Source organism: Meles meles, chromosome 6 (assembly GCF_922984935.1).
Source record: "Meles meles chromosome 6, mMelMel3.1 paternal haplotype, whole genome shotgun sequence".
In the NCBI taxonomy this organism is placed as follows: Eukaryota; Metazoa; Chordata; class Mammalia; order Carnivora; family Mustelidae; genus Meles; species Meles meles.
Window position 1 is genome coordinate 119,631,349 of NC_060071.1, and position 25,680 is coordinate 119,657,028.

A 25,680-nucleotide genomic window follows, 5' to 3' on the forward strand; every position below is an offset into this window, starting at 1 on the left:
ATGGCCAAGTGATCTTCTCTATCTGTAGGCCTTAAAATGCTATAAATCACATTCAAAATATCTGTTTATTATAACAGCAGGAACAGTGCATTTTGAGCTCTTAGAATAAAAATGGAAGTTATATATAACTTAGACATCAACTTAGAATTCAACCGATGTTTTCTTTCTTCTGGTAGTTAAACATTTTTTCTAGATAGATTATACTATTATAAATTGACGTAACATGAAACAAGTGAGATAATTTCGTAAAAAGTAAACTTCATTCATGGGGGGTTGGGAAGCACAGTTTCGGCCTTTAGAACAGTTTCTACCCTAAGCTCCTCCATTGGCTAAACTACTTTACTTTTTAAGGAAATCTGGCTTTTCTTAGGGACTAGTGTTATTATAAATAAAGAGACCAATCTGATTTATTTTGCAGTTCACTTTCATGTATATGGAAAGGTATGCTATTTATTCATGTTCTTAATCTAGCTGCTGTTTTGTCACTCAATACTTTTTTCCCTCAGAATTTCCCAGAGGCAGGAATAAGAGTTCAAAAAACCATTAATTATGGCAGGATTAGTATTTAGAAATGAGTTAAAATTAAGTGACCCAAAAATTGCTGTAGCAGTTGGTGCCTGCCTGATAAACCTGACCCTCAAGAGGTTTACATGACATTGATCTCTCAGTCACTTTCTTCAACATTCCTTGTCCCCAAATCAACTTTCTTGATGCTTTTGTAACTTCTTCCTTGCTTTTTGACCTGGTGACTTTGTCTTTATGCCTAAATGATTTCTGAAACAAAGGAAAAGAAATCTTTGATTCTTTTTTTTTTTCTTTTAAGATTTTATTTATTTATTTGAAAGATAAAGATCACTGAGTAGTTGGACAAAACTCGGTGCTGTTACAGAGAGTAACACTGTTCAGCACCAAGGCATGGAGCTCTGTGCATCCACATGGCTGGGCCCAGCTTGTGCCCCTTGGAGCCTGAAGCTTTCCAATGCTCCCAGAAGGAGGCATCAGAGAAAGACGCCCCAAGTTTAACTGGCCTGACCCCCTTCCCCAGGGAAGCCCTGTGAACCTGAGCCAAAGGGCTGATGTGCACTTGTTTACTGTGTAAGCAAGAGTAGAGGAATGTCTGATGTCCAGTGAAACCTTGTACAGAATAAATAATAGCTTTGAGAAAAAAGTAGGCAGAGAGGCAGGCAGAGAGAGAGAGGAGGAAGCAGGCTCCATGCTGAGCAGAGAGCCCAATGTGGGGCTCAATGCGGGGCTCAATCCCAAGACCCTGGGATCATGACCTGAGCCAAAGGCAAAGGCTTAACCCACTGAGCCACCCAGGCGCCCCAGAAATCTCTGATTCTTGAAAGCACTTATGAGTAACTGATAATCAAGATGCTCTCTTCTTCAGCCTATGGGAAGGAGAAAAACTGAACTTGGAGGCCAAAGCATACCTACACCAAGGAAGTTCCATGTGGTAAAGGAGTTGGAACCACTAGTTTAGCACTCTTTCAATGTTAGATTCAGTTGGTAATGAGCAGTTGTCTTTGACTCTAAAGGAAAAAGCTACATAAGTAGGTTGAGAGCCTACAACTTAACATTACCTAGAATTAACCCCACTTAGCAGGAACTCTGATTGATGAATGAAGTTAAAATGTAAACCATGGCCAAAGTGGTTGTAGATTGATTATCTGAGGATTGTTACCTACATGAGCATGTCTCCTCTTTGCCACAGAGCTGGTAACAGAGAGCAAGCTGTTTGCACCAGAGATCTAGGGCAGTGCTCCTCCAACTATGTCGTAAATGACTAGCTCTTGTTTTTGTTTAATTTCCATTCCATTGCAGACCAATATATTTATAAAAATTAAATACTAAGAAAATGAAGTGACAAAAAAAAAACAAAATATAAACTCAAATGTAGTGTTGTTATTTTTTAAGATTTTATTTATTTATTTAAAGATTTTATTTATTTGACAGAGATCACAGGTAGGCAGAGAGGCAGCCAGAGAGAGAGGAAGGGAAGCAGGCTCCCTGCTGAGCAGAGAGCCCCATGCGGGGCTCTATCCCAGGACCCTGGGATCATGACCTGAGCCAAAGGCAGAGGCTTTAACCCACTGAGCCACCCAGGCACCCCTAAGATTTTATTTATTTATTTGATAGAGATAACAATTAGGCAGGGAGGCAGGTGCGGGGGGTGGGGGGGGTGGGGGGAGGTAGCAGCCTCCCTGCTGAGCAGACAGCCAGATGCAATGCGAGGCTCGATCCCAGGACCCTGAGATCATGACCTGAGCCTAAGGCAGAGGCTTAACCCATCGAGCCACCAGGTTATTATATTTACTAGACATACTCTTACATGTCTGTTACTCCTCTGATTGAAATATTCATATTCTATGAAATTTTTTTGAAGACTTTTTCTCAGTTTCATACTTTCCTTGTTGCAGACCAGTTTGGATTATAATGCCACATTCTTCATGTGTTAAAATAGTATGGACCCACGGGGCGCCTGGGTGGCTCAGTGGGTTAAAGCCTCTGCCTTCAGCTCAGATCATGATCCCAGGGTCCTGGGATAGAGCCACACATCGCATCAGGCTCTCTGCTCAGCAGGGAGCCTGCTTCCTCCTCTCTCTCTGCCTGCTTCTCTGCCTACTTGTGATCTCTGTCAAATAAATAAATAAAATCTTTAAAAAAAATAGTATGGACCCATAGGTATGCAGGTGAAAGTAGTGCTGCTCTTACTTCAATAAAGGCTTCAAATACCAGTAATGCACGAATCTTCCAGGAACTGTCTGGGACAGGTAGTATAGTTCAAAATCAGTTTCACTATTTGAGCAAGCTATTTAACATCAAAATCTCTTCTTTTAAATAACCTTATAGGATTGTTGTGAGGATGTAATGAATTAATATGCATGCAAGACTGTATTCTAGAATGTAATAAGAACTTTAGAAAATGTTGAGGATTATTCTCCTTACTAATTATGAAAACGTCTTTAAGATTTTCATTTTTAGAACTTTGTTCAAAATTATAATCTTTAAGCCTTTATTTTGGAACAGACTTCTAATAATGGGTAAACTCCTCCATCTCCCTCTCCAGTTACCAGAAACTTCTCAACAGTTTGGGATCTGAAAGGTCTTGTTTGGCGATTGGCATTCCTATTCACCATGAATATTCCATGTGGAGAGACCAAGTCTTCTCCTCTAGTCTCCCTGCCTTATAGTATTTTTATTTGTATTTATCTTTCTTTTCTTCATTTATTTTCATTTTAAGCCTTGTTTTGTTTTTCATGTGTTAAAAAGTTTTGTTTTGTGTCTAACCGTGGTAATTGACTCATTCAGTAATAGATATCTTGAGGCCTTTGAGTTACCAACAAATCAGACATTTGTGTCTGAAGAACAAATTTGTTCAGTTAGTCTGCTCTTTGCTGACAGTTGGTTCTTTTTGTTCTGTTTTGTTTTGTTTTAATTGGTTCTTTTTGAAATATATGTGACAAAGTTGCATTTTTCAGGGCTTTTGCATTGGATGTTGAAGTTTTATTCTCTTCAGGTAGTGTAACAGATGTTAATGTTGTGCCTGTTGGGATTTTCACTTCTAAATTGAAACATTTTACACTTTGCATTCTAATTTACCCATGTCTGGAAAGCAATCAGTAACTTTGCCTTTCCTCAGATTATTATTATTTTTTAAAGATTTTATTTATTTGATAGAGGGAGACACAGTGAGAGATGGAACACAAGCAGGGGGAGTGAGAGAGGGAGAAGCAGGCTTCCTGCTGAGCAAGAAGCCCCATGTGGGGCTCCATCCCAGGACCCTGGGATCACGACCTGAGCTGAAGGCAGACGCTTAATGACTGAGCCACCCAGGTGCCCCAGATTATTGTTTTATAAGGTTATTGTTTCATAAGTATCTTTGCTAGATAAAAGTATTTGTTTTGTTTTTTAAAGATTTTATTTATTTGGCAGAGAGAAATCACAAGAGAGGCAGGCAGAGAGAGAGGAAGGGAAGCAGGCTCTCCGCTGAGCAGAGAGCCCGATGCGGGACTCGATCCCAGGATCCTGAGATCATGACCTGAGCAGAAGGCAGCGGCTTAACCCACTGAGCCACCCAGGCGCCCCTAGATAAAAGTATTTGGATTAGATAAAATCTGATTGAATATTTTCCTGAAAAGCTTTATTTTCTCTAGGATATTCTATGGATAAGTGTTATTGAAACTTACCTGTTTAATAATACTAGTAATAGTTAATGCTTATTGAGTGCCTTCTGTGTAGTGCCAGGAACTGATGTGCATTGTCTTACTTAATCTTCAGGAGGAGACTGAGGTAGATACTGTTAAACCTTACTTTACAGATGTGCACATTCCTGCTTAGAGAGTGTGGTAGACACTGGTAGAGATGGGATTTGAAACTAAGTCAGTTTGATTACCAGTCCAAAGCACTTGACTGTTAGGTGATACTTCTTTTTTCTGATGACCAGTGTAAAGAAGAATGAAAATACCAAGGATCTAAATTGGCACCTTAGCTCCCCAAATTAGGAATGTCTTAACACAGCTAACATTATCTGCATTAGCTCCCCAAATTAGAAATAGCTTTCACATCACTGACATTTTACCTTCCACAGTAAACCTCCTATCTTGTGTTTTGTCAGTGTAGCAGTAAACCATCTTCAGGTAGCATTAAAACGTTTAAGAAAGAGTGGATTTTATCTTAGATGCCCTTTTTTTTTTTTTTTTTAAAGATTTTATTTATTTATTTGACAGAGAGATCACAAGTAGGCAGAGAGGCAGGCAGAGAGAGAGGAGAATGCAGGCTCCCTGCTATGCAGGGAGCCCGATGCGGGGCTTGATCCCAGGACCCTGAGATCATGACCTGAGCCGAAGGCAGAGGCTTAACCCACTGAGCCACCCAGGCGCCCCTCTTAGATGCCCTTTAAATCGACACCTGCCAAGTTAGAATCTGAAGCATTTCCCATTTTGAACTATCCAAAATTAATTTCATACTTGATGTCTTCATAGTCAAGTCAGTTCTAAATTGTGATGTTCAAGAATTCACATCCTTTTTGAGGGAAGAAGACCTGAAATGTATTCTGAAATGCTTCTGTATGTGACAGGCTTAACCTTTCCTTTAATTGCAGAAGTGCAACTCTGTTGAATGCTAACAAGGTTTAAGATCCTCTATAGCTCAGTTTGGAATTCTGGGTAACAAGTAGTAATACTAAGTGTAAATATAGGTATTTCTTAAAACCTATGACAGAATTCTAGAATGTTGAATGTCTACTTTTACTGAAATACAATAAAATAGAAATAGTATCAGTTGCTCTGGAAATTCTTTTGCCCCAGTTACATGGATTTTTAAGTGATGATGTCTTATGGTTAACTACTGGATAAATACATCATACTATCTATTGCAAGCCCTGTATTTCTCTGGGAGTCAGTTTTCTAGTAACCAAAAAATTATACCCTGGCTTCTGCACCTTGTGTGTTTCTTTCATGAATTCTTCATGCATTTGACAAGGGCAAATTGGGGAAACAAGACAGGTGCTCAAAGCAAAAAATGAAACAATGAAATGGGTTTTGTAGTGAAGCAGTTTAGTGTTGTGTTTAAGAGTATAGATTCTGGGATGAACCTAGAGGGTATTATGCTAAGTGAAATAAGTCTGTCAGAGGAAGACAAATACTGTATGATTTCACTCATGTGGAATTTAAGAAACAACATGAATGTAGGGGAAAAGAAGGAAAAAAAAAACAAGATGAAAATAGGTAGGCAAACCATAAGAGGCACTGAACTCTAGGAGACAAACTGAGGTTTGCTGGACGGGAGGTAGATGGGGGTAGGGGTAATTGGATGATGAACATTAAGGAGGGCACTTGATGTAATAAGTGTGATATGCAACTGATGAATCACTAAATTCTACCCCTGAAACTAGTAATATACTATATGTTAATGAAATTGAATTTAAGAAATTGATTTGAAGAAGAGTATAGATTCTGGAGCTAAATTACATAGATTCAGATTGTGGCTCTGCCATTTGCTGCCTGTTGTTAGCTTGGGTAAATTACTTGAACTTTTGTAAAGTGAAGATAATAAAAGTATCTATCTCATAGGATTGTTGTGAGGATTAAATGAATTGATATACGTGAGATGATTATAATAGAACATTCTTGGCATAGTAAGTACTTAATAAATATTAGTTATTATAATAGAGATGAAGGAGAATTTTGGTAGCACCTCTTTTTTTTTTCCTTTTAAGATTATTTATTTATTTATTTGACAGAGAGAGATCACAAGTAGGCAGAGAGGCAGGCAGAGAGAGAGGAGGAAGCAGGCTCCCCGCTGAGCAGAGAGCCCGATGCGGGGCTCAATCCCAGGACCCTGAGATCATGACCTGAGCCGAAGGCAGCGGCTTAATCCACTGAGCCACCCAGGCACCCCTTTATCTGCTTTATCTGCTTTAACCCACTGAGCCACCCAGATGCCCTGGTAGCACCTCTTTTATGTAGAACTTGTCCATCCAGAAATTTTGTTAATCTACAGCACCAGAAAAGTATGTGAGTAGCTAAATAGGTAGCCTGAAGAGCAAGCATTTTACTTGCTCTTTTCTTTTCTTGGGTGTCACTTGGCTTCTGTGTCTCTTTTGTTTTTTTGTAATTCTAGTAGGTTAGTGTGTCAGTTATCAATTTATTGCCTTTCAGCTCCAGATTTACTCTTCATCGACTACTCTGCAGAAACGGATCTGAGCCCTTTAATTATTTTTCTTTTGCCAGCTGGCACAGTTAGACGATACTGGAGAGAAATTGTAAGAGGAAGGGTTTTTCCTTCTTGGTCCATGTTTGCTCCTGGGCAACGACTTGGGTGACAATTCTTAGAGTACAGGCAGCCAGCCTCCCCAGTGCCCAGCTTCCTCAGTGCAGCCTTCTGCACACACACATTTGGCTTCTCTGGCCTCCAGGTAGGCTTCTCCAGGGCCCAGCTCCTGCACTGCAGGGAAGTTTTCAAGCCGGAGGCTCCTGCTAAACACATACTTCTCCAGCACCCAGCAGTCGGTAGTTCTCGCTGGCACCACCCTGCCTTGGGTAGTTTTATAGGATAGGAGAGTCTCTCCTTGTAAGACACTTTCCCAGCAGCCAAGAGTACAGATTTCTAGCAAGTTCCACCAGTGTGGCACCACAGAAACTTCTCTGCTTCTAATATTGTGCTTTATAATCAATATAGATTTGATCTTCCTGTTTCCAGCACAGAGGCCCTAAAACCCTGGAATTTCCAAAGTGATGAGAGCCATAAAGATGTCTTTTGCTTTGTGAATGAGATGATTTTTAGAATGCCCCTAGGTAACCGAAGGTTGGAGGCTGGTTGCCAGGAGAACCAACCATGTGATTGGAAGGTTGGAACCTTCATTCCCAACCTGGAAGGGAGAGGGCCAGGAGGTTAAATCAGTTGCCAATGGCCAATGATTTATTCAGCCCTGCCTATGTAATGAAGCCTTCATAAAACCCAGAAAGACAGGGATCAGAGAACTTCTAGGTTGATGAACACATGGAGATGCTGGGAGAGTTTTATGCCTGGAGGGGGCATGGAAGCTCTGGGCCCTTTCCCCATACCTGGCCCTGTGCAACTCTTCTATCCGGCTGTATCTGAATTATACTTTTTCATAATAAACCAATTAATTAATCTGGTAAGTAAAATGTTTCTTTGAGTGCTCTGAGCCACTGTAGCAGATTAATCAAAACCAAGGAAAGGAGGTCAGAAACATAGGTGACAATCTGGACTTGCACTGGTGTCTGGACGTAGTTGGGGTGTAGGGGCACCTGAGCACCTGGCTCCGAGGGGGAGGGGTCCCAGACACACCAAGTTTGGCCACTAGCTGCTGACAAAATCCGAAGGCAGAGAGATGAGTAATTGTGAAATGATAAAGGAGTTTATGTCAGTGAGGTCACCACCATGATGGCAGCTGGACTAAAGTCTCAAAGAGGTTTTTCCAAAGTGCTGAAAATATTTCCAGGTTTATATGAGGAAAATGTGGCACAAAGCTCAGTGGGTGGGTGCAGGTGGGCAGTAGCCAGGTCAGTCATTGCCTTGGGGTCAGTTATACAGGGTCTTGCTGCCTCAGGGCAGCCATTACTGTTTCAGGGGGTAGTTTTGTTTCCTTTGGGGGATGCTTTGCCTCTAGGGTCTTTTGCCACAGGTAAGAGATAAGCTGGAAAGAAGAACTTGGTAAGTTAGAAAGGTCGAGGTCAAAATGGAGGCAGTCGAAGTTCTCTTTTATAAAGGTGGGGGGCAGTCTTATAGGATCGAACCCTTAACCTGTGGGATCTAATGTCTCCAAGTAGATAGTGTTAGAATTAAGTTGAATTGTGGTACACCCAGCTGGTGTCCCAGCATTGCTTGGTGTGGGGACCCCCGACCCCCAGAATTGGTCCCAAAACCTTTTACAGCTCTTGAGTCCCAGGCATGCCCTTTCAGCAGGGTTTAGATCTCCACACACATAGGACCTCTTCTTTGACCACTCTTACCTCAGTCCTACAGTAGGCGCTCCTCCTTTTATCTGCTATTCTTTTTTTTTTTTTTTTTTATTTGACAGACAGAGATCACAGGTAGGCAGAGAGGCAGGCAGAGAGAGAGGAGGAAGCAGGCTCCCCGCTGAGCAGAGAGCCCGATGCGGGGCTCGATCCCAGGACCCTGAGATCATGACCTGAGCCGAAGGCAGCGGCTTAATCCACTGAGCCACCCAGGCACCCCTTTATCTGCTATTCTTAAGAGTTTGGTCCTATTAGTTAATTTCTCATTATTCTGTCCCCTGTTTTAAACTTCCTCTGTTCAAATTATGATTTCTCTTTCTTTTTTTTTTTTTTTAAAGATTTTTTATTTATTTATTTGACAGATAGAAATCACAAGTAGGGAGAGAGGCTGGCAGAGACAGAGAGAGGAGGAAGCAGGCTCCCTGCCAAGCAGAGAGCCCGATGCGGGGCTCGATCCCAGGACCCTGGGACCATGACCTGAGTGAAAGGCAGAGGCTTTAACCCATTGAGCCACCCAGGCGCCCCATGATTTCTCTTTCTTTTTTTTTTTTTTTTTAAAGATTTTATTTATTTATTTGACAGAGATCACAAGTAGGCAGAGAGGCAGGCAGAGAGAGTGAGAGGGAAGCAGGCTCCCTGCCGAGCAGAGAGCCCGATGTGGGACTCGATCCCAGGACCCTGAGATCATGACCTGAGCCGAAGGCAGTGGCCTAAACCACTGAGCCACCCAGGCGCCTTTTTTTTTTAAGATTTTATTTATTTATTTGACAGAGAGAGATCACAAGTAGACAGGCAGGCAGAGAGAGAGAGAGAGAGGGAAGCAGGCTCGCTGCTGAGCAGAGAGCCCGATGCGGGACTCGATCCCAGGACCCTGAGATCATGACCTGAGCCGAAGGCAGCGGCTTAACCCACTGAGCCACCCAGGCGCCCTGATTTCTCTTTCTTGATTGGACCCTGACTAATACAACTAGGTAATGGGTCATAAAAGTCAATAACTGCTAAGGCTGAACAGTGAATCAGGCCTGGAGTAAGATAAAACACTTAAAGGGCCATGATACATGGTAGCTGACCTTGAGTGTCAGTGCCTGGGAGTTATGAGGGCGTGGTAAGAACTGTGGTCATCTGAACAACCTGTGTCATTGGACGACCTAAGTCTTGGTGTGGCCAAATCATCCCACTTTTCAGAAGCTGGAAATCAGGGTTTTTACATGAAATGTTCTGAAGTTTACATTTTGGCTCTAAATCAAATATTTTTAGATCACTGTGTGGGCCACACAACCCATGTTTATGAATTGTCAGTCTCTAACCTCTGGGCTAGACCAGTTTTTAAGCCCTTTGAAAACTAGAAACAGCGGGGTGCGTGGGTGGTTTAGTGGGTTAAGCCTCTGCCTTCAGCTCAGGTCATGATCTCAGGGTCCTGGGATGGAGCTCCACATCCAGCTCTCTGCTCAGCAGGGAGCCTGCTGAGCTCTCTCTCTGCCTGCCTCTCTGCCTACTTGTGATCTCTCTTTCTCTCTCTCTCTGTGTCAAATAAATAAATAAATAATCTTTAAAAAAAAAAAAAGAAAGAAAAATAGACTAGCTTACAGGCATAAAAAAAGAAAAGAAAAGTAGAAACAGCAAACCAGAAGGGTTGGGGGAAGCAAGTAGGGAAAATACATCACAACATGACAAGAGGGGAGACTAGAAAACATTTAAAATTATTACAGAACATTGAAGTGCAGTTGTTAGAACCACTTAATAAAGGGGAAAACATCTCCAAGTATACATTATTTTTTTTTTTTAAAGATTTTATTTATTTGTTTGACAGACAGAGCTCACAAGTAGGCAGAGAGGCAGGCAGAGAGAGAGAGGAAGAAGCAGGCTCCCTGCTGAACAGAGAGCCCGAGGCGGGGCTCTATCCCAGGACCCTGAGATCATGACCTGAGCTGAAGGCAGAGGCTTTAACCCACTGAGCCACCCAGGCGCCCCTCCAAGTATACATTATTAAGGGCATTGTGCTCTCTAATCCAACCACAGTATAATAATTAATAATAATAATAGCTGCAGTGTTAATTTATGTGTCAAGATCTTTGTGGATTTTAACAGTAATCTTGAGAGCGAAGAATTCTTATCCTGTTTATGGATGAGGAAACTAAGTTCAGACTGAGTTTACTAAATTCAAAGCTGCTATTTATACAGCCTCTAAATAAATGAACAAATTAAAAAAAAAAAACTTGGCTGTATAATAGAGGCTCTTTGTGAAAATTTAGAAAATATGTTCATCTGTAAAAGGAAAATAAAATCATCTGCTCTCTCACTGTCCAGTGAGAATTGCTCATAACATTTTTTATATCTTTCCATTCTTTTTTTTCTATTTGCATTTTTAATGTGGTTAATTATGTGGTTTATGTATAATTTTATGTTCTCCCTTCTTTTACCTGGTAGTATAACATAAGCATTTTCTTTTATTACCAAAAATGTATTCTAGGCACTTTTTAATGTTTTCATTACACTCAGTTATTTTATGCATAGAAGTTCTTATTATGTATTTAACTTGTTCTCACATTTTTGCTCTGATAATAGTTTTGAATGAATGTTTTTGTGTCTAATGTGAACATATTTCAGATTATGTCCTTAGGAGTAGAATGACAAGATCAAAGGAAATAAATGTTCTTAAGAAGGTTCTCAATCTGTTTTATGAAGTTTTTTTTATGCATTTTTCCAACAAATGCAAATGACATAGTCTCACAAACGTTGAATACCAAGTTTTGTTTGTTTGTTTTTAAAGATTTTATTTATTTATCTGACAGAGAGAGTGAGAGCACACAAGCAGAGGGAACAGCTGGCAGAGGGAGAGGGAGAAGCAGGCTCCTGCTAAGGAGGGAGCCGAGTGTGGGACTCCATCCTAGGACGCAAGAATCGTGACCTGATCCAAAGGCAGATGCTTTACTGGCTGAGGTATTCAGGCATTCTGAATACTCGGTTTTTAAGCTTCGCTAATTTGATAAAGGAAAAAAATTTTAGGCAGAGTGGGACAGAGGGAGGGAGAGAATCTTAAACAGGCTCCATGTGTAGCATGAGCCCCATGTGGGGCTCAGTCTCACAACCCTGAGTCACGACTTGAGCCAAAATCAAGAGTTGGATGCTTAACTGAGTGAGGAACCCCAGAGTCCTGAGGAAAATGTATTTTTATGATTTTAATTTTCTTAGGTCAATTAAACATCTTACATATTAATAATACAGTATGTATTGCCAGCGTTTTCCCAGTGGGTTTTTGTTTGTGTTTGTTTTTGTAGTCACACTGAATCACCATAAAGGGGATTTCCATTTATGCTTAGCTCTTTTATGTTTGAAAAAATGCTTTAAAAAAATCAGTCTTGTTTTCCAAAATTGGAGGAAGTGGCATTAATAGAGTATTGCTTATTATTATCTCTAAGTCAAAAGAATTAAGAAAGGGGAAGCTTGTATGCCACTGGGAAAATGGCAAATATCAGAGCATTATTTGCTGAATTTTTATCCAAGTATCTGGGGCTTGCTTTGTTATTCTTGCAAAGGAGGGGCTTAGGAGGCCCTTTCTGCATGCTGCTAATGATGTTAGAGATAAGTCATAGTGAGCATTGCTCTGTGCGAAGTGTGCTGATGTCCTATCCTGCATGATAATAGCAGTGTGGTCGCACCCCTCACGGAGGAGGACATTGAACTTACTCAGGGTCACTGCTGCAACTTAGAGGCAGGAAATTTTTGGGCATCTTGTCTTCAGTTGTCCGGCCTTGAGGAGCAAGTTCGTATTTGAGTTTTCTTCACTACCTGTTCCTGACTGTTAATAGTTAAATTGGCATAGGAAGTATCGCCTGGAAGTAGGTTTGTTTGTAAGAATATGGAGATGGCCTTTATGGCTTGAACAAGAGTTACTGTGGACCCTAGGATATTTCTTCTCTCAGTGCCTTGAGCTTTGAAGGGAGCAGTCTTTTTTTTTTTTTTTCTTCAAGATTTTGTATTTTGATTTGTCAGAGAGAGAGAGCTGAGCAGAGAGCCTGATGTGGGGCTCAATCCCAGGACCCTGAGATCATCACCTGAGCTGAAGGCAGAGGCTTAACCCACTGAGCCACCCAGGCACCCAAATACAAGCTGTTTTAATTAATACATCTGGTCAGTCCTTTGGCTCAGTCAAACTGCAGCTGTGAAACCATAGAATGAAATATTGGTTAACGGCATTTCATAGTCCATGCTTCTCTTGAGCAAATATGTCATTTCTCTGACAGAAACTATTGCTTTGGGAACCCCATTTTCATCTTGAACCACACTTGGAATTTGTAGTTCTTCGTTCAGATACATCCTTATCGTGGTTTACCATAAGCAAAGGCGAGAACCTGTCAGCATTTTAACTTTGACATATGCACAGTTTAGAGCTTGAATCCCAAGTTGTAAAGCTGTTGAAAAAAAATACAGCTATGCAAATAACACAGAACCACATCTTAGTGCTTGAAATAAATCAGATTGCATCTAAAATAATTTAGGTAGTTAATAAATTTTTATAAAGTAAAAATAGAAACTACAACCTGTGTCAGTGATGCTTATCTTTTGAGAACGGATTCTTTTTGTCATTACAAGTGGTACCTCTGTAATATTAGTCCCCCTGAGAAGGTTAGTAGACATTTACCTAGCTCATAAAAGTTACAGGAGGATGAATAATCTTCGTAGTGCTTCGCTGAAGATTGAAGTAGTAACTGAGCAATGTTCTGAGCTCCTTGGGAAGAAAAAATAGATGTCATTTAAGATACTTGCATTAATGAGACAAATGACAGCACTGCTTCACGTTTACTATAGTGGAATCCCATTGTGGTTCTTTATTATATGTACTTGAATAGACCTTGAGCTAAAGCAGCTAACCACTGAAAATTCTTTTTTTTTTTTTTTTAAGATTTTATTTATTTATTTGACAGACAGAGATCACAAGTAGGCAGAGAGAGAGGGAGGAGGACGCAGGCTCCCCGCTGAGCAGAGAGCCCAATGCTGAGCTGGATCCCAGGACCCTGAGATCATGACCTGAGCCGAAGGCAGAGGCTTTAACCCACTGAGCCACCCAGGTGCCCCACCACTGAAAATTCTTGATATGATTACACTTGTAAGGAATATGTTAGGGCTATTTCCCAGGCGTAAAGTGGTTCCACTATGTTTGTGTATCTGTTGATACTAGAGCCAGTGAAATGGGGGGGTACCATGCCCCTAGTGCCTTTGTGTGGTGCTGGGCATTTAGTTCTTTCAGTAAATATTTAGGGAGAATTTGTTATATGCCAGTTTCTGTCCTATAAACTGTTGAGCATTGATCAGTAAATTAAAAACAAAAATCTCTTTTCCTTCATGGAACTTAAAATTTTGGGGTAAGGACAAACATAGTATTCAGTGGATGTTTCGCTTCATTTGGTAAATATATGTGCTTTACTTAATTTCAGAAGGAACTAAAACATAATATAGTAATTTTAGCTCACACTGTCCTTTCTCCAAGGAGGTTTTATAAAACTAGATGATTAACTCACATTTACTTGGATCTCTCACAGTTTCTCAAATTCTTTGTTTCTAATTTGTTTATGGTATTATAATACAGATCTCATGTTTACACTGAAGGTCAGGGGTTTCCAGGCTTTTGGGTTTCACAGACCAGTAGTATTTTTGAAATTAGGGGAAATTGACACAGGATTGCCTGCTTTTAATTTTGCCAAGTAAGGATGCTAAAAATAAAAACGATTGTCACCATAATTTTTTTTAAAAAAGGACATTCTAAGATGAAAAAGCAGATAGGACGTAATCTCAGAATAAAGAATAGTCTTCTACACTGAAGAAATAACGCTAGGAAAAGGTTGGTACATTGTCCTCCTCGTACCTTGCCTTGAAGCTTTAGAATTTTGGTTTTCCTCTTGATGTTGTTTAGGGATTTTCCCAGCTCATAATATTTAAAGAGGTGGTGTGATTGAATGTTACCTTTCTTCAGAGATAAATTTTGTATAACAAATTGTATGTATTGTGCCATGTGTTGAAACATTGTCTTGGAATGTATAAGGGCAACAGAGTGCATTGTCAAATCTAATCATGTCCCTACCCTAACTAGCTAAGCCATGGGATCTTTTTTTTTTTTTTAAGCTTTTTATTTCTTTATTTAACAGAGAGAGAGATCACAAGTATGCAGAGAGGCAGGCAGAGAGAGAGGGGGAAGCAGGATCCCTGCTGAGCAGAGAGCCCAATGTGGGGCTCCATCCCAGGATCCTGGGACCATGACCTGAGCCAAAGGCAGAGGCCCAACCTGCTGAGCCAACCAGGCACCCCTAAGCCATGGGATCTTAAGCAAATTATTTCTCACCTTTGACCTTTGATTCTTCATCTGTATATCGAGAGAGGATCATTCTTTACATTATCTTTCAATTCTTAAATTTGCATTCTGTATTGATAACTTTGGTAGCTAGTGTATCCCTCTTTTTAAAGTATGTGTCTATAAAGATTAACAAAATGAAAATAATTTTCACTGTGTCTTTCTAAAAATTTGGATAAGGCAGCATTTTAGGAGAATTATTTTTTTACTTTATGGATTTGAAAGTTTTTTTCTTAATGCCCGTAGATGTCTTAAGTTATTCTGGATGGCATGTATCCCTCCGTTATCTTACATGGTACTACTTCACCTGCAACTTCATATTGTAGTACACAAGCCTCAAGAACTCACCTCTGTTCCTGCTTTTTAAATCTTGTCTCTATAGTACCTCACATGACACCGATGTAGAATATTCTTTTTTTTTAATTATTTTTTTTAAGATTTTATTTATTTATTTGACAGAGAGAGAGAGATCACAAGTGGGCAGAGAGAGAACGGGAAGCAGGCTCCCTGCTGAGCAGAGAGCCCAATGCGGGGCTTAATCCCAGGACCCTGAGGTCGATCATGACCTGAGCCGAAGGCAGAGACTTAACCCACTGAGCCACCCAGGTGCCCTGCCAATGTAGAATATTCTAAAGCACCTGGTAAGTGCCTAGTGAATTTGTGGGTTGGTCCAGAATTGTGAATACCTCTGGTTTTTCCAGCAGTCCTTTACATAAAATTGTGAGGAATGATTTTATTTTGCCCTCTTTTTTCAAAGATTTATTTATTTGAGAGAGAGAGCATGAGAAGGGGGAGGGTTAGAAGGAGAAGCAGACTCCCTGCTGAGCAGGGACCCTGATACGGGATTCGATCCCAGGACTCCAGATCATGACTTGTGCTGAAGGCAGTTGCTTAACCAACTGAGCCATACAGACACCCCTCGTGAGGAATTATTTTGTTTTTTTTAAGGATTTTATTTATTTGACAGAGAGAGAGATCACAAGTAGGCAGAGAGGCAGGCGGCGGGGGTGGGAAGCAGGTGCCCTGCTGAGCAGAGAGCCCGATGCGGGGCTTGATCCCAGGACCCTGAGATGGTGACCTGAGGTTTAACCCACTGAGCCACCCAGGCGCCCTGTGAGGAATGATTTTAAAGGAATGTCTGAATGACAGATGAGTTATTTAAGAAAAAATTTTGGAAGTATCTTTAGTATTCTACATAGACTCTGAGCTTGTTTTCAAAGAGCTGCCATGAAGAAGCTTTGTTAAAATTGAATAGCTCTAAAATGAATCCTTTCGGGGTCCTGGCTGAGTCAATCAGTACTTAGGTAGTTTTTTATAGATATGTAATTTTGTAGAGTAAAAGGTACCTATCTTAATGCAGTTTGATGAATTTCGACAAATATATAGAAATGTACCTCATGTCCCAGTCAAGATTTAGAACATTTGCATCATCCTAAAAAAAAAACTTGGTGTCATTTTCTAGTTAATGTTAATCCCTCTGGTCACTATGTTCTCACATTAACCCGTTTTGCTGGAGGCAGCTGCTGTTCTGATTTCTTTTGCTAAGGGTTAGTTTGGCCTGCTTTTAAACTTCATATAAATGGACTCAGACAGTAAGTAACTCTTTTGTGTAAGGCTTCTTTCATTCAAACATCAGGATAATGTTTTTGAACTTCATCAGGTGTCTGTAGCAACTTTTTTTTTTTAAAAGATTTTTAAAAAGATTTTTTATTTATTTATTGTCAGAGAGAGAGCACAAGCAGGCAGAGTTGCAGGCAGAAGCAGAGAGAGAAAGCAGACTCCCTGCTGGACAAGGAGCCCGATGCAGGACTCAATCCCAGGACCCTGGGATCATGACCTGAGCTGAAGGCAGCGGCTTAACCGACTGAGCCACTCAGGTGTCCCATGTAGCAACTTTTTCTTTTTTTTTTTTTTTAAATATTTTATTTATTTATTTGACAGAGAGAGATCACAAGTAAATAGAGAGGCAGGCAGAGAGAGAGAGAGAGAGGGAAGCAGGCTTCCTGCTGAGCAGAGAGCCCGATGTGGGACTCGATCCCAGGACCCTGCGATCATGACCTGAGCCGAAGGCAGCGGCTTAACCCACTGAGCCACCCAGGCGCCCCCCATGTAGCAACTTTTTGTTACTGAGTAGTATTCTGTTGTATGAGTGTACCACAGTTTGTGTATACATTCTCCTGTTGATGGACAGCTGATCAAATTGTGCCTATTATTGATAAATCTCTGTGAACATTCTTGTACAAGTGTTTCTGTGAACATACATTTTTATTTCTCTTGGAAAATACCAAAAGTGGAATTGCTGGTTTAACTTGATAAGAGACTAATAGTTTCCCAAAGTGATTGTATCATTTTATGGTCCTGGCAGCAATGCACGGAGAGTTCCAGTCATTCTGTATCTTTGCTATCATTTAGTGTCATCGGTCGTTAATCTGAGCCATTCTAGCGGGGGTAAAGAGATATTTTGTAGTTTAGATTTGCATTTTCCTGTTGAGTAACGATGCTGAGCATCTTTTCATGGGCATATGGGACATTCATATATCTTTGGTGATGTATCTATTCAATATTTTATTCATTTTTTGTTGTTTGGGGTTTTTGTTTGTGTTTGCCTCTTACTGAGTTGAGAAAGTTGTGGAAGTTCTTTATATTTCACAAGCCCTTATCAGTTTCTTAGGTTGGGTTCCACAGAAAATAGACTGAGAAGGAGATTTGCACGTAGGAAGTTTACTGGGGAGTGCTCTTGGAAATAACATGTGGGAAAGAGTATGTAGGGTTAAGCAGATGGAGAAGTTGAACTGTAATTCAGTTACAATAGAGGCCTCAGCTCACCTGGCTCTTGAGAGATACCCAGAATTGAGGCAAGGGGACCTGGCTTTGTACCTCCTTCCATACAACGCAGGGGACTAGTCTTGGGATGTGGACTACCCTGTCAGAGGGAATATAGTTTTAGGTTAGTCGGTACCCTTGGGCCCAAGGTCAGATCCTCAGAGGGACTGAGCTGTGAGCCAGCAGTAGGCAACACTCCCAGCAGCTTGGGGAGCAGGTGTCTCCAGCCTGGAGGAGATGGATGTGGGCAGTGTCACCGCAGCATCCACAGCAGATAGATGTGTTGCGGATATTTTCTTCTGCCATGTAGCTAGTCTGTTCATTTTCTTAGTGGATCAGCAAATGTTTTTTTTTTTTTTTTAAGATTTTATTTATTTATTTGACAGAAATCACAAGCAGGCAGAGAGGCAGGCAGAGAGAGAGGAAGGGAAGCAGACTCCCTGCTAAGCAGAGAGCCCGATGCGGGGCTTGATCCCAGGACCCTGAGATCATGACCTGAGCTGAAGGCAAAAGCTTAACCCACTGAGCCACCCCAGGCGCCCCTCAGCAAATGTTTTAAATTCTTTTTGTGTGTGTCCTTGCTAAGAAATTTTACGAACACTAAGATTGCAAAAAATACTCTTCCTTCTAGAAGTTTTGCGTTCTAGATTTTATATTAAAGTATAATCCATCAAGAATTAATTTATGCTTATGATGTGAGCTGCCACCCAAGCTATTCTTGAGGGCGCTCAGCTCTTTCTCTTTTAAATACATCCCTTTCATCACTTCTCATCTTCCCTTAATTTGCAAGGCAGGGGCATCTTTCATTTCCATTTCCCAGAGTAGAGCATAGTCACAGTCAAAATGCTGACAGGACGGCTTTCTTCCCCAGCAATTTATTCATTAGTTTGAATTGTGGAGTTCTGAAACCAAGTCCCTACAGTGAAATGGTAGGCTTAGTCCAGTTCAGTTTACCATTGTTTTTGTCCTTCCTCAGGAGTAAAACTTTACATTTAAAACAAAGGTGACTTTTATGACTTTGTTAGAGAAAGTGATAAGAAGACTAAGTCATATACCATGTCCCCTTTTACACAGAACAGAGCTGCTTTTCCATCTTGTTTTCTCCATGCTCTGACAGTTGGTCTCAAATGAATGCCATGATTAACAGTGCTTTGATGAGTTTAGTAACTTGTAAAAGACAAAAGCTCTTAGAATAGCTCAGTATTAAATATTAAAATAGTAACACCAGTTGTTTGGTGTCATGGTTCAATCACTTTCAATCACTTTGTCCTGTTGCCTCCTATATAAGACATGTAAAAAAATATTTATTTAACAGAAGTAAAGCTAAACTACTCAATTATTAATGATTTTTTTTTTTAATTTATTTATTTGACAGAGAGAGAGATCACAAGTAGGCAGAGAGGCAGGCAGAGAGAGAGGAGGAAGCAGTCTCCCTGCAGAGCAGAGAGCCCGATGCAGGGCTCGATCCCAGGACCCTGAGATCATGACCTGAGCCGAAGGCAGCGGCCTAATCCACTGAGCCACCCAGGCGCCCCTAAACTACTCAATTATTAACCGTGAAGTCAGTTCTGCCTTCCAAGCCAGTGCCCCCAACTGCTGGGTGCATTCAGAATGCTCTGTTTACAAGTAGCTAATGTTGGCCTTCCTGAATGTAGGAAGGACTGACCTGGCCTTTGTGCTAGGGAGCAGGGAATTCCCCTCTTGCTGTATAGCAAGTATGAGTTGGTGCTGACATTTCAACTGTGGTTTCCCCATTTTCACTAGACACAATGAGATACAGATTCCTTTCTTCCTCCCAAATGAGGGGGTGGTAATGCTTCACCTAGCCTGTCAGCTAAGAACCCATTTTCCCATAGAGACAGCATAAATGTATGTATGTGTATATTATATACTTATCCCCTAGCCTCAGAGTCACAAGTTCAGTAGTATGTCAGAGATAATATAGCCATTGTTATTTTTGCTAACCTCTTAAAACTAAAACAGAAAAGGGAAGTACATGATACTCCATTAGTTACAGAAACTTTTTCTTAAGGTACAAAATTTCCCCCTTTTAGTTTTTAGGATCATTTTTCATAGTGCTAAGACTCCAGGAAGCCAGATAGGGTACACCACTACTTCAAGAAACTTTGAAATGTAATCTTTTATATCTCGTATGTCAGGAGGCAGTCTCTCAAAGAAATTTGGGTAGTAAGAAAAAAATTGAGATTAGCTCAGATCAAAACTATAAATCATTAATGGCATTGATTGTGATGATATTTTCACAGATATCTACTTATTTCTGTACACATCAAATTGTATACATTAAATATCTACAGCTTTTGGTATTTTAGTCATACCTCAGTAAAGCAGTTTTTAAAAGACATCCATAAAACATTTTAGTACTGTATTAATTAGGCATATTTTTATTGTATGAGTAATACATATTCATTGTCATTCACTTACAAATATTTTTGTAAGTTGTGTATTACATATTATGTTTATATTTTATAAAGTCAAAACATTTGTTAATGTTTGATTTACACTTGTTTTACCCATGTGTATACTTTTTATTACAAATATGAGATTAGCAATGCATATTGTTTGCCACCAGCTTTTTCCTCATATCAGTGCATCATGACTTTGTATATCTGTGAAGAGATCTGAATCATAATGTTTAATGGCTGGGTGTTGTACTGTGACAAAGTATTACAGTTTAGTCAATCAATCTCCTTTTTTGAAGATTTAGGATATTTTTAGGTTTGCACTCTTAGTGCAGTGATCATCTTTGCATAGTTCTTTCTTAGGATAAATTTCTAGAAGTGAAATTGCTGGATGAAAGAATTCACATTTTTGAGGCTTTAAATTGAAATTGCCAAATAGCAGTCACCATACGTTGTAGTAATTGACATTTCCGCCAGCCTCAGACAAATGTGCTATTTCTCCCATCATGGACTATAGACAAGTTTTCCCACATCATTGCCAATCTGGTAAATTTATAAGTGGCATCTTCCTGTTTTAATTGGCATTAATTTTCGTGAAGCTGACCCTGTTTCATGTTCACTAGCCATTGTAGATTTTGGTCTCACAAATGAGCAGCTCACAGTCTTGATTACAGATCCTTCAGAAACTTTTTCTCATTCAGTCATCAATCTTTTCAGCAGTTTCTGGTATTTTCTTTCCAGGAGCGGCTAAAGCTGGTGACTGTTTTGGGAGCTGGCCTTCTCTGTGGAACTGCACTGGCGGTCATCGTGCCCGAAGGAGTACATGCACTTTATGAAGATATTCTTGCGGGTGAGAGACAAAGAAGAGGGTCTTCTTTGAGATATGTTGGTGATATGGAGGACTGAAAGGAGAAGCCTCATGGGTTTTTTTCCTGAACATAGTTCATATTTGCCATAGAATTCTCTCTTGGGAAGAATTCTTAAAACATACCTTTTGACGTCTTTGACATTGAACACATCCTTAGCAGTTTGTGAATTGAATTCCCTATTCGTGAATGCCACTTAAGATTCATTTGCTAGGGGTGCCTCGGTGGCTCAGTGGGTTAAAGCCTCTGCCTTCATGGGCGCCTGGGTGGCTCAGTGGGTTAAAGCCTCTGCCTTCGGCTCAGATCATGATCCCAGGGTCCTGGGATCAAGCCCCGCATCGGGTCTCTGCTCAGCAGGGAGCCTCCTTTCCTCCTCTCTCTCTCTCTCTCTCTCTGCCTGCCTCTGTCTACTTGTGATCTCTGTCTGTCAAATAAATAAATAAAATCTTTTTAAAAAAAGCCTCTGCCTTCAGTCCAGGTCATGATCCCAGGGTTTTGGGATCGAGCCCCGCATCGGGCTCTCTGCTCAGCAGGGAACCTGCTTCCTCCTCTCTCTCTGCGTACTTGTGATCTCTGTCTGTCAAATAAATAAATAAAATCTTAAAAAAAAAAAAGATTCATTTGCTATAATGCATGAATTCCAGTCTTTCTAAGTATGACAGTCTTTTTTACAGCCCACTTAAATTCTAAATGATAGTAATTGTATTTTTAATATTCTTTAATTGAAAAAAGGAACAGATGATACACATTTGGATTTACGGAGTCTTTTCAGTAAACTTATAGGTGATTGGTGAGCATCTCTGCAGTAAAGGAGACCTAAAAAAGTAAAGTCTTTCCTGACCCTAAGAACAATAAGCAGAGAACGCACAGTATAGGTGTGTGAGAGTAAATACTGGGCAGGCAGCTTGCGTCGCTCACCTGCTAGACAGTTTGGTCCTCACACCTGGAAACATACTTGATTTAGATTTGTGACTCAGCAAAATCAGATTACTGCTTGTCACAAGACTTTAGGCACCTGTGAAAGATTGATATCACAACTGTTACATTGATGAGTGAAATCTTCAAGTGCCAGGACTCTACTGGACTTTAAGAGTAGTATAGAAAAGTAGGCACTTTCCAATTAGCAATAATCGTGCCTCGGATAAACCTCATTGGCTACGATACTGCCACTGCCAAAGCTGGCACTTTCCAAACTTCATACTAGATACAATATAATAAACAGCTTTTCAGATCTCAGTCAGGGAGAAAAACTGTCTTTTATCTAGAGTGATTATGCTCTCCTCCCTGGGGTGTGCATATAGGCATAATGAATGGTGTTGGGTAGGCAGAGGGTGGTGTCCAATGTTATGTATGAGGATTGTGGGGTCTTATTGCAAAATAGGAGAGAGGAATTTTTTTTCAATTCTTTTTTTTTTTTAAGATTTTATTTATTTATTTGACAGACAGAGATCACAGGTAGGCAGAGAGGCAGGCAGAGAGAGAGGAAGGGAAGCAGGCTCCCTGCTGAGCAGAGAGCCCAATGCGGGGCTCGATCCCAGAACCCTGGGATCATGACCTGAGCCGAAGGCAGAGGCTTTAACCCACTGAGCCACCCAGACACCCTGATTTCTTCTCTTTTTGATCATCCATCCTGTTGGGGGTTGGGGGGAGATAAGCATGTACTGTTGCACTGATTTACTGTACATTATAAAACACAAACCTAAAATAGAAAATTTTGAAGTATGAGATTTAAAGTAAATGTGTATAGAAGACCAATACGGTTGACCCTCGAATAGCACAGGTTTGAACTATGCGACTCCACTTATATGTGGCTTTTTTTGAACACAGTACTGTAAATGTGTTTCCCCTTCCTTAATCTTTTCTCTGGCTTACTTTATTGTAAGAGTACAGTACATAATATGTAGAACATACAAAATATGTGTTAAAAGACTTTATGTTATCAGTAAGGCTTCTGATTAATGGTAGGCTATTCGTAGTTAAGTTTTGGAGGAGCCAAAAGTTATATGCGGGTTTTCAGCTGTGCAGGGGGTCAGCACCCAACCCCCATGTTTTTCAAGCATCACGCGTATTTTCTTTGCTATCCCAGTGGATCATCTTGAATTTTTCTGACGTGTAATTTTTTTTCAGAATGTCCTATAAAAGAAATTGTGCATCCTTTTGGTCTGGCTTCTTTTGCTTAGCCTAATGCATATGAAAGCTATGATGTTATTCTGTGTATCTATTGCTGGTGTGTGGTGCCTTTTTTTTTCTGAGTAGTATTCCATTGTTTGGATGAACCGTAGTTTGTTTTTTCCTTCACCTTTTCCTTCCTTCCTTTAAAGCCATATTGGTTATTTTCAGTTTGGGTGGAAATATGAATAAAAACACTATAAACATTTATATACAGGTTTTTGTGTGAACCTGAGTTTTTTTTTCCCTTGTGTAATTACTTGCAAGTGGGGTGATTGGATCATATGGCAAGTGTATGTTTAACTTAAGAAATAACCAAACTCTTTTTCAAAGTAGCTGTACCTTTTTTCATTCCCAGCAATAATGAGTGAGAGTCAGTTGCTTCCCTTCCTTGTCAGCTCTTGACGCTGTTTATTTTGTTTCAGTTTTTATTTTAACTGTTCTAATAGGTAGGTAATGCTATCCCTATGTGCTTTTGATTTGCAATTCCCTCATGGCTAATGATGTTAAACATCTTTTCATATGCTTGTTTGCCATTATTATGTGTTCTTTAATGATTCAGAATTTTGCCTATTTTTTAAGTTGAGTTTTCTAATTATTGAGTTTTGAGGGTTCTTTACATGTTCTGGGTACAAGTTATTGTTTTTTTTTATTTTTTGTTTTTAAGTAAGCTCTAGGCCCAACTAGAGATTGGGACTCAAACTCATGACCCCAATATCAAGAGTTACTTACTCTACCAACTAAGCCAGACAGGGGCCCCCGAATACAAGTCTTTTCTTTTTTTTTTTTTTTAATAGAATAGAAGGAATTCCTTTTTTTTTTTTTAAGGATTGAACTTATCTATTTGATAGAGATCACAAGTGGGGGGGGTAGGGGTGGGGAAGCAGGCTCCCTGCTGAGCAGAGAGCCCAATGGGGGCTTGATCCCAGGACCCTGGGATCATGACCTGAGCCAAAGGCAGAGGCTTAACCCACTGAGCCACCCAGGCACCCCTGGATACAAGTCTTTTATCAGATAGATGATCTGCAAGTCTTTGGCTTATCTTTTTTTTTTTTTTTTTTTTAAGATTTTATTTATTTATTTGACAGAGAGAGAGATCACAAGTAGGCAGAGAGGCAGGCAGAGAGAGAGGAGGAAGCAGGCTCCCTGCAGAGCAGAGAGCCCGTCGCGGGGCTCGATTCTAGGACCCTGAGATCATGACCTGAGCCGAAGGCAGTGGCTTAATCCACTGAGCCACCCAGGCGCCCCTGGCTTATCTTTTCAGTCTCTTAACATTGTCATTACAGAGTAGTTTTTAATTTTAATGAAGTCCAGTTTGTCAATTCTTTCATGAATTTCTAAAATCCCTTTGCTGAACCCAAGTTCACAAGTGTTTTCTCTTTTGTCCTCCTCTACAAGTTTTATAATTTTCAGTTTTACACTTGGGCCTGTGATCCGTTTTGAGTTAATTTTATATCTAATGTAAAGGTTCAGTTTTGGGGGGGATATGGATGGATGTCCAGTAGTTCCAACACCATTTGTTGAAGAGATTAATTACCTTTGCACCTTTGTAAAAAATCAATTGACCACATTTGTGTTGGTCTATATCTAGACTCTCTATTCTGTCCAGTTGATCTACATTTCCATGTCTGTCCTTTGCTAATATAACCTTTTTTTTTTTCTAAGATTTTATTTATTTGAGAGAGTGATCGAGCAAGAGCATGAGCAGCAACAAAGGGAGAAAGAGAAGCAGATTCCCCACTGAGCAGAGAGCCTGACAAAGGGCTCAATCCCGGGACCCTGGGATCATGACCTAAGCTGAAAGCAGATGCTTAACCAACTGAGCCACCCAGGTGCCCCCAGTGCAACCTTGTCTTGATGACTATATCTTTACAGCAAATCTTGACATCAGATGGTGAAGTCCTTCTAAGTTTGTTCTTTTTTTTTTTTAATATTTTATTTATTTATTTGACAGAGATCACAAGTAGGTAGAGAGGCAGGCACAGATAAAGGGAGGGAAGCAGGCTCCCCACTGAGCCGAGAGCCCGATGCGGGACTCGATCCCAGGACCCTGAGATCATGACCTGAGCCGAAGGCAGTGGCTTAATCCACTGATCCACCCAGGCGCCCCTCTAAGTTTGTTCTTATTTTTCAAAAGTGTCTTGGTTAAACTAGTTCCTTTGCTTTTCTATAAAAACTTTAGAATCAGATTGTCAATGTCTGCACAAAAAATAACGCTGAGACTCTGATTGAGTTGAATCTATAGATTAATTTGGGGAGAATTGACGTCTTAAAAACATTGTATTTTCCAATCCATGAATATAACATACCTCCATTTTTTCCGGTCTTTGATTTCTTTTATCAGTGTGGTAGTTTTTTAATTTAATTTAATTTTTTTATTTTTATTTTTATTTTTTTTTTAAAAGCAGGCTCCCCACTGAGCAGAGAGCCTGATGTGGGGCTCAGTCCCAGGATCCTGAGATCATGACCTGAGCCGAAGGCAGAGGCTTAACCCACTGAGCCACCCAGGTGCCCCTAATTTTTAAATTTAATTTAATTAAATTAATTACTTTTTTTTTTTTTTAGTAACC

The 25,680-nt window shown here is 40.3% G+C and overlaps 1 protein-coding gene and 1 pseudogene across 1 annotated transcript in view; one reads left to right on the top strand and one right to left on the bottom strand.

Annotated features, from left to right (window-relative positions):
- Positions 1-25,680, top strand: part of SLC39A9 (solute carrier family 39 member 9) — a 61,264-nt gene that overhangs the window by 2,727 nt on the left and 32,857 nt on the right. Inside the window, exon 2 of the mRNA XM_046009336.1 lies at positions 20,817-20,925. Within this exon, the coding sequence (XP_045865292.1) occupies positions 20,817-20,925 (109 nt within the window). The remainder of the gene's footprint in view (positions 1-20,816; positions 20,926-25,680) is intronic.
- Positions 21,972-22,121, bottom strand: LOC123945288 (annotated as a pseudogene).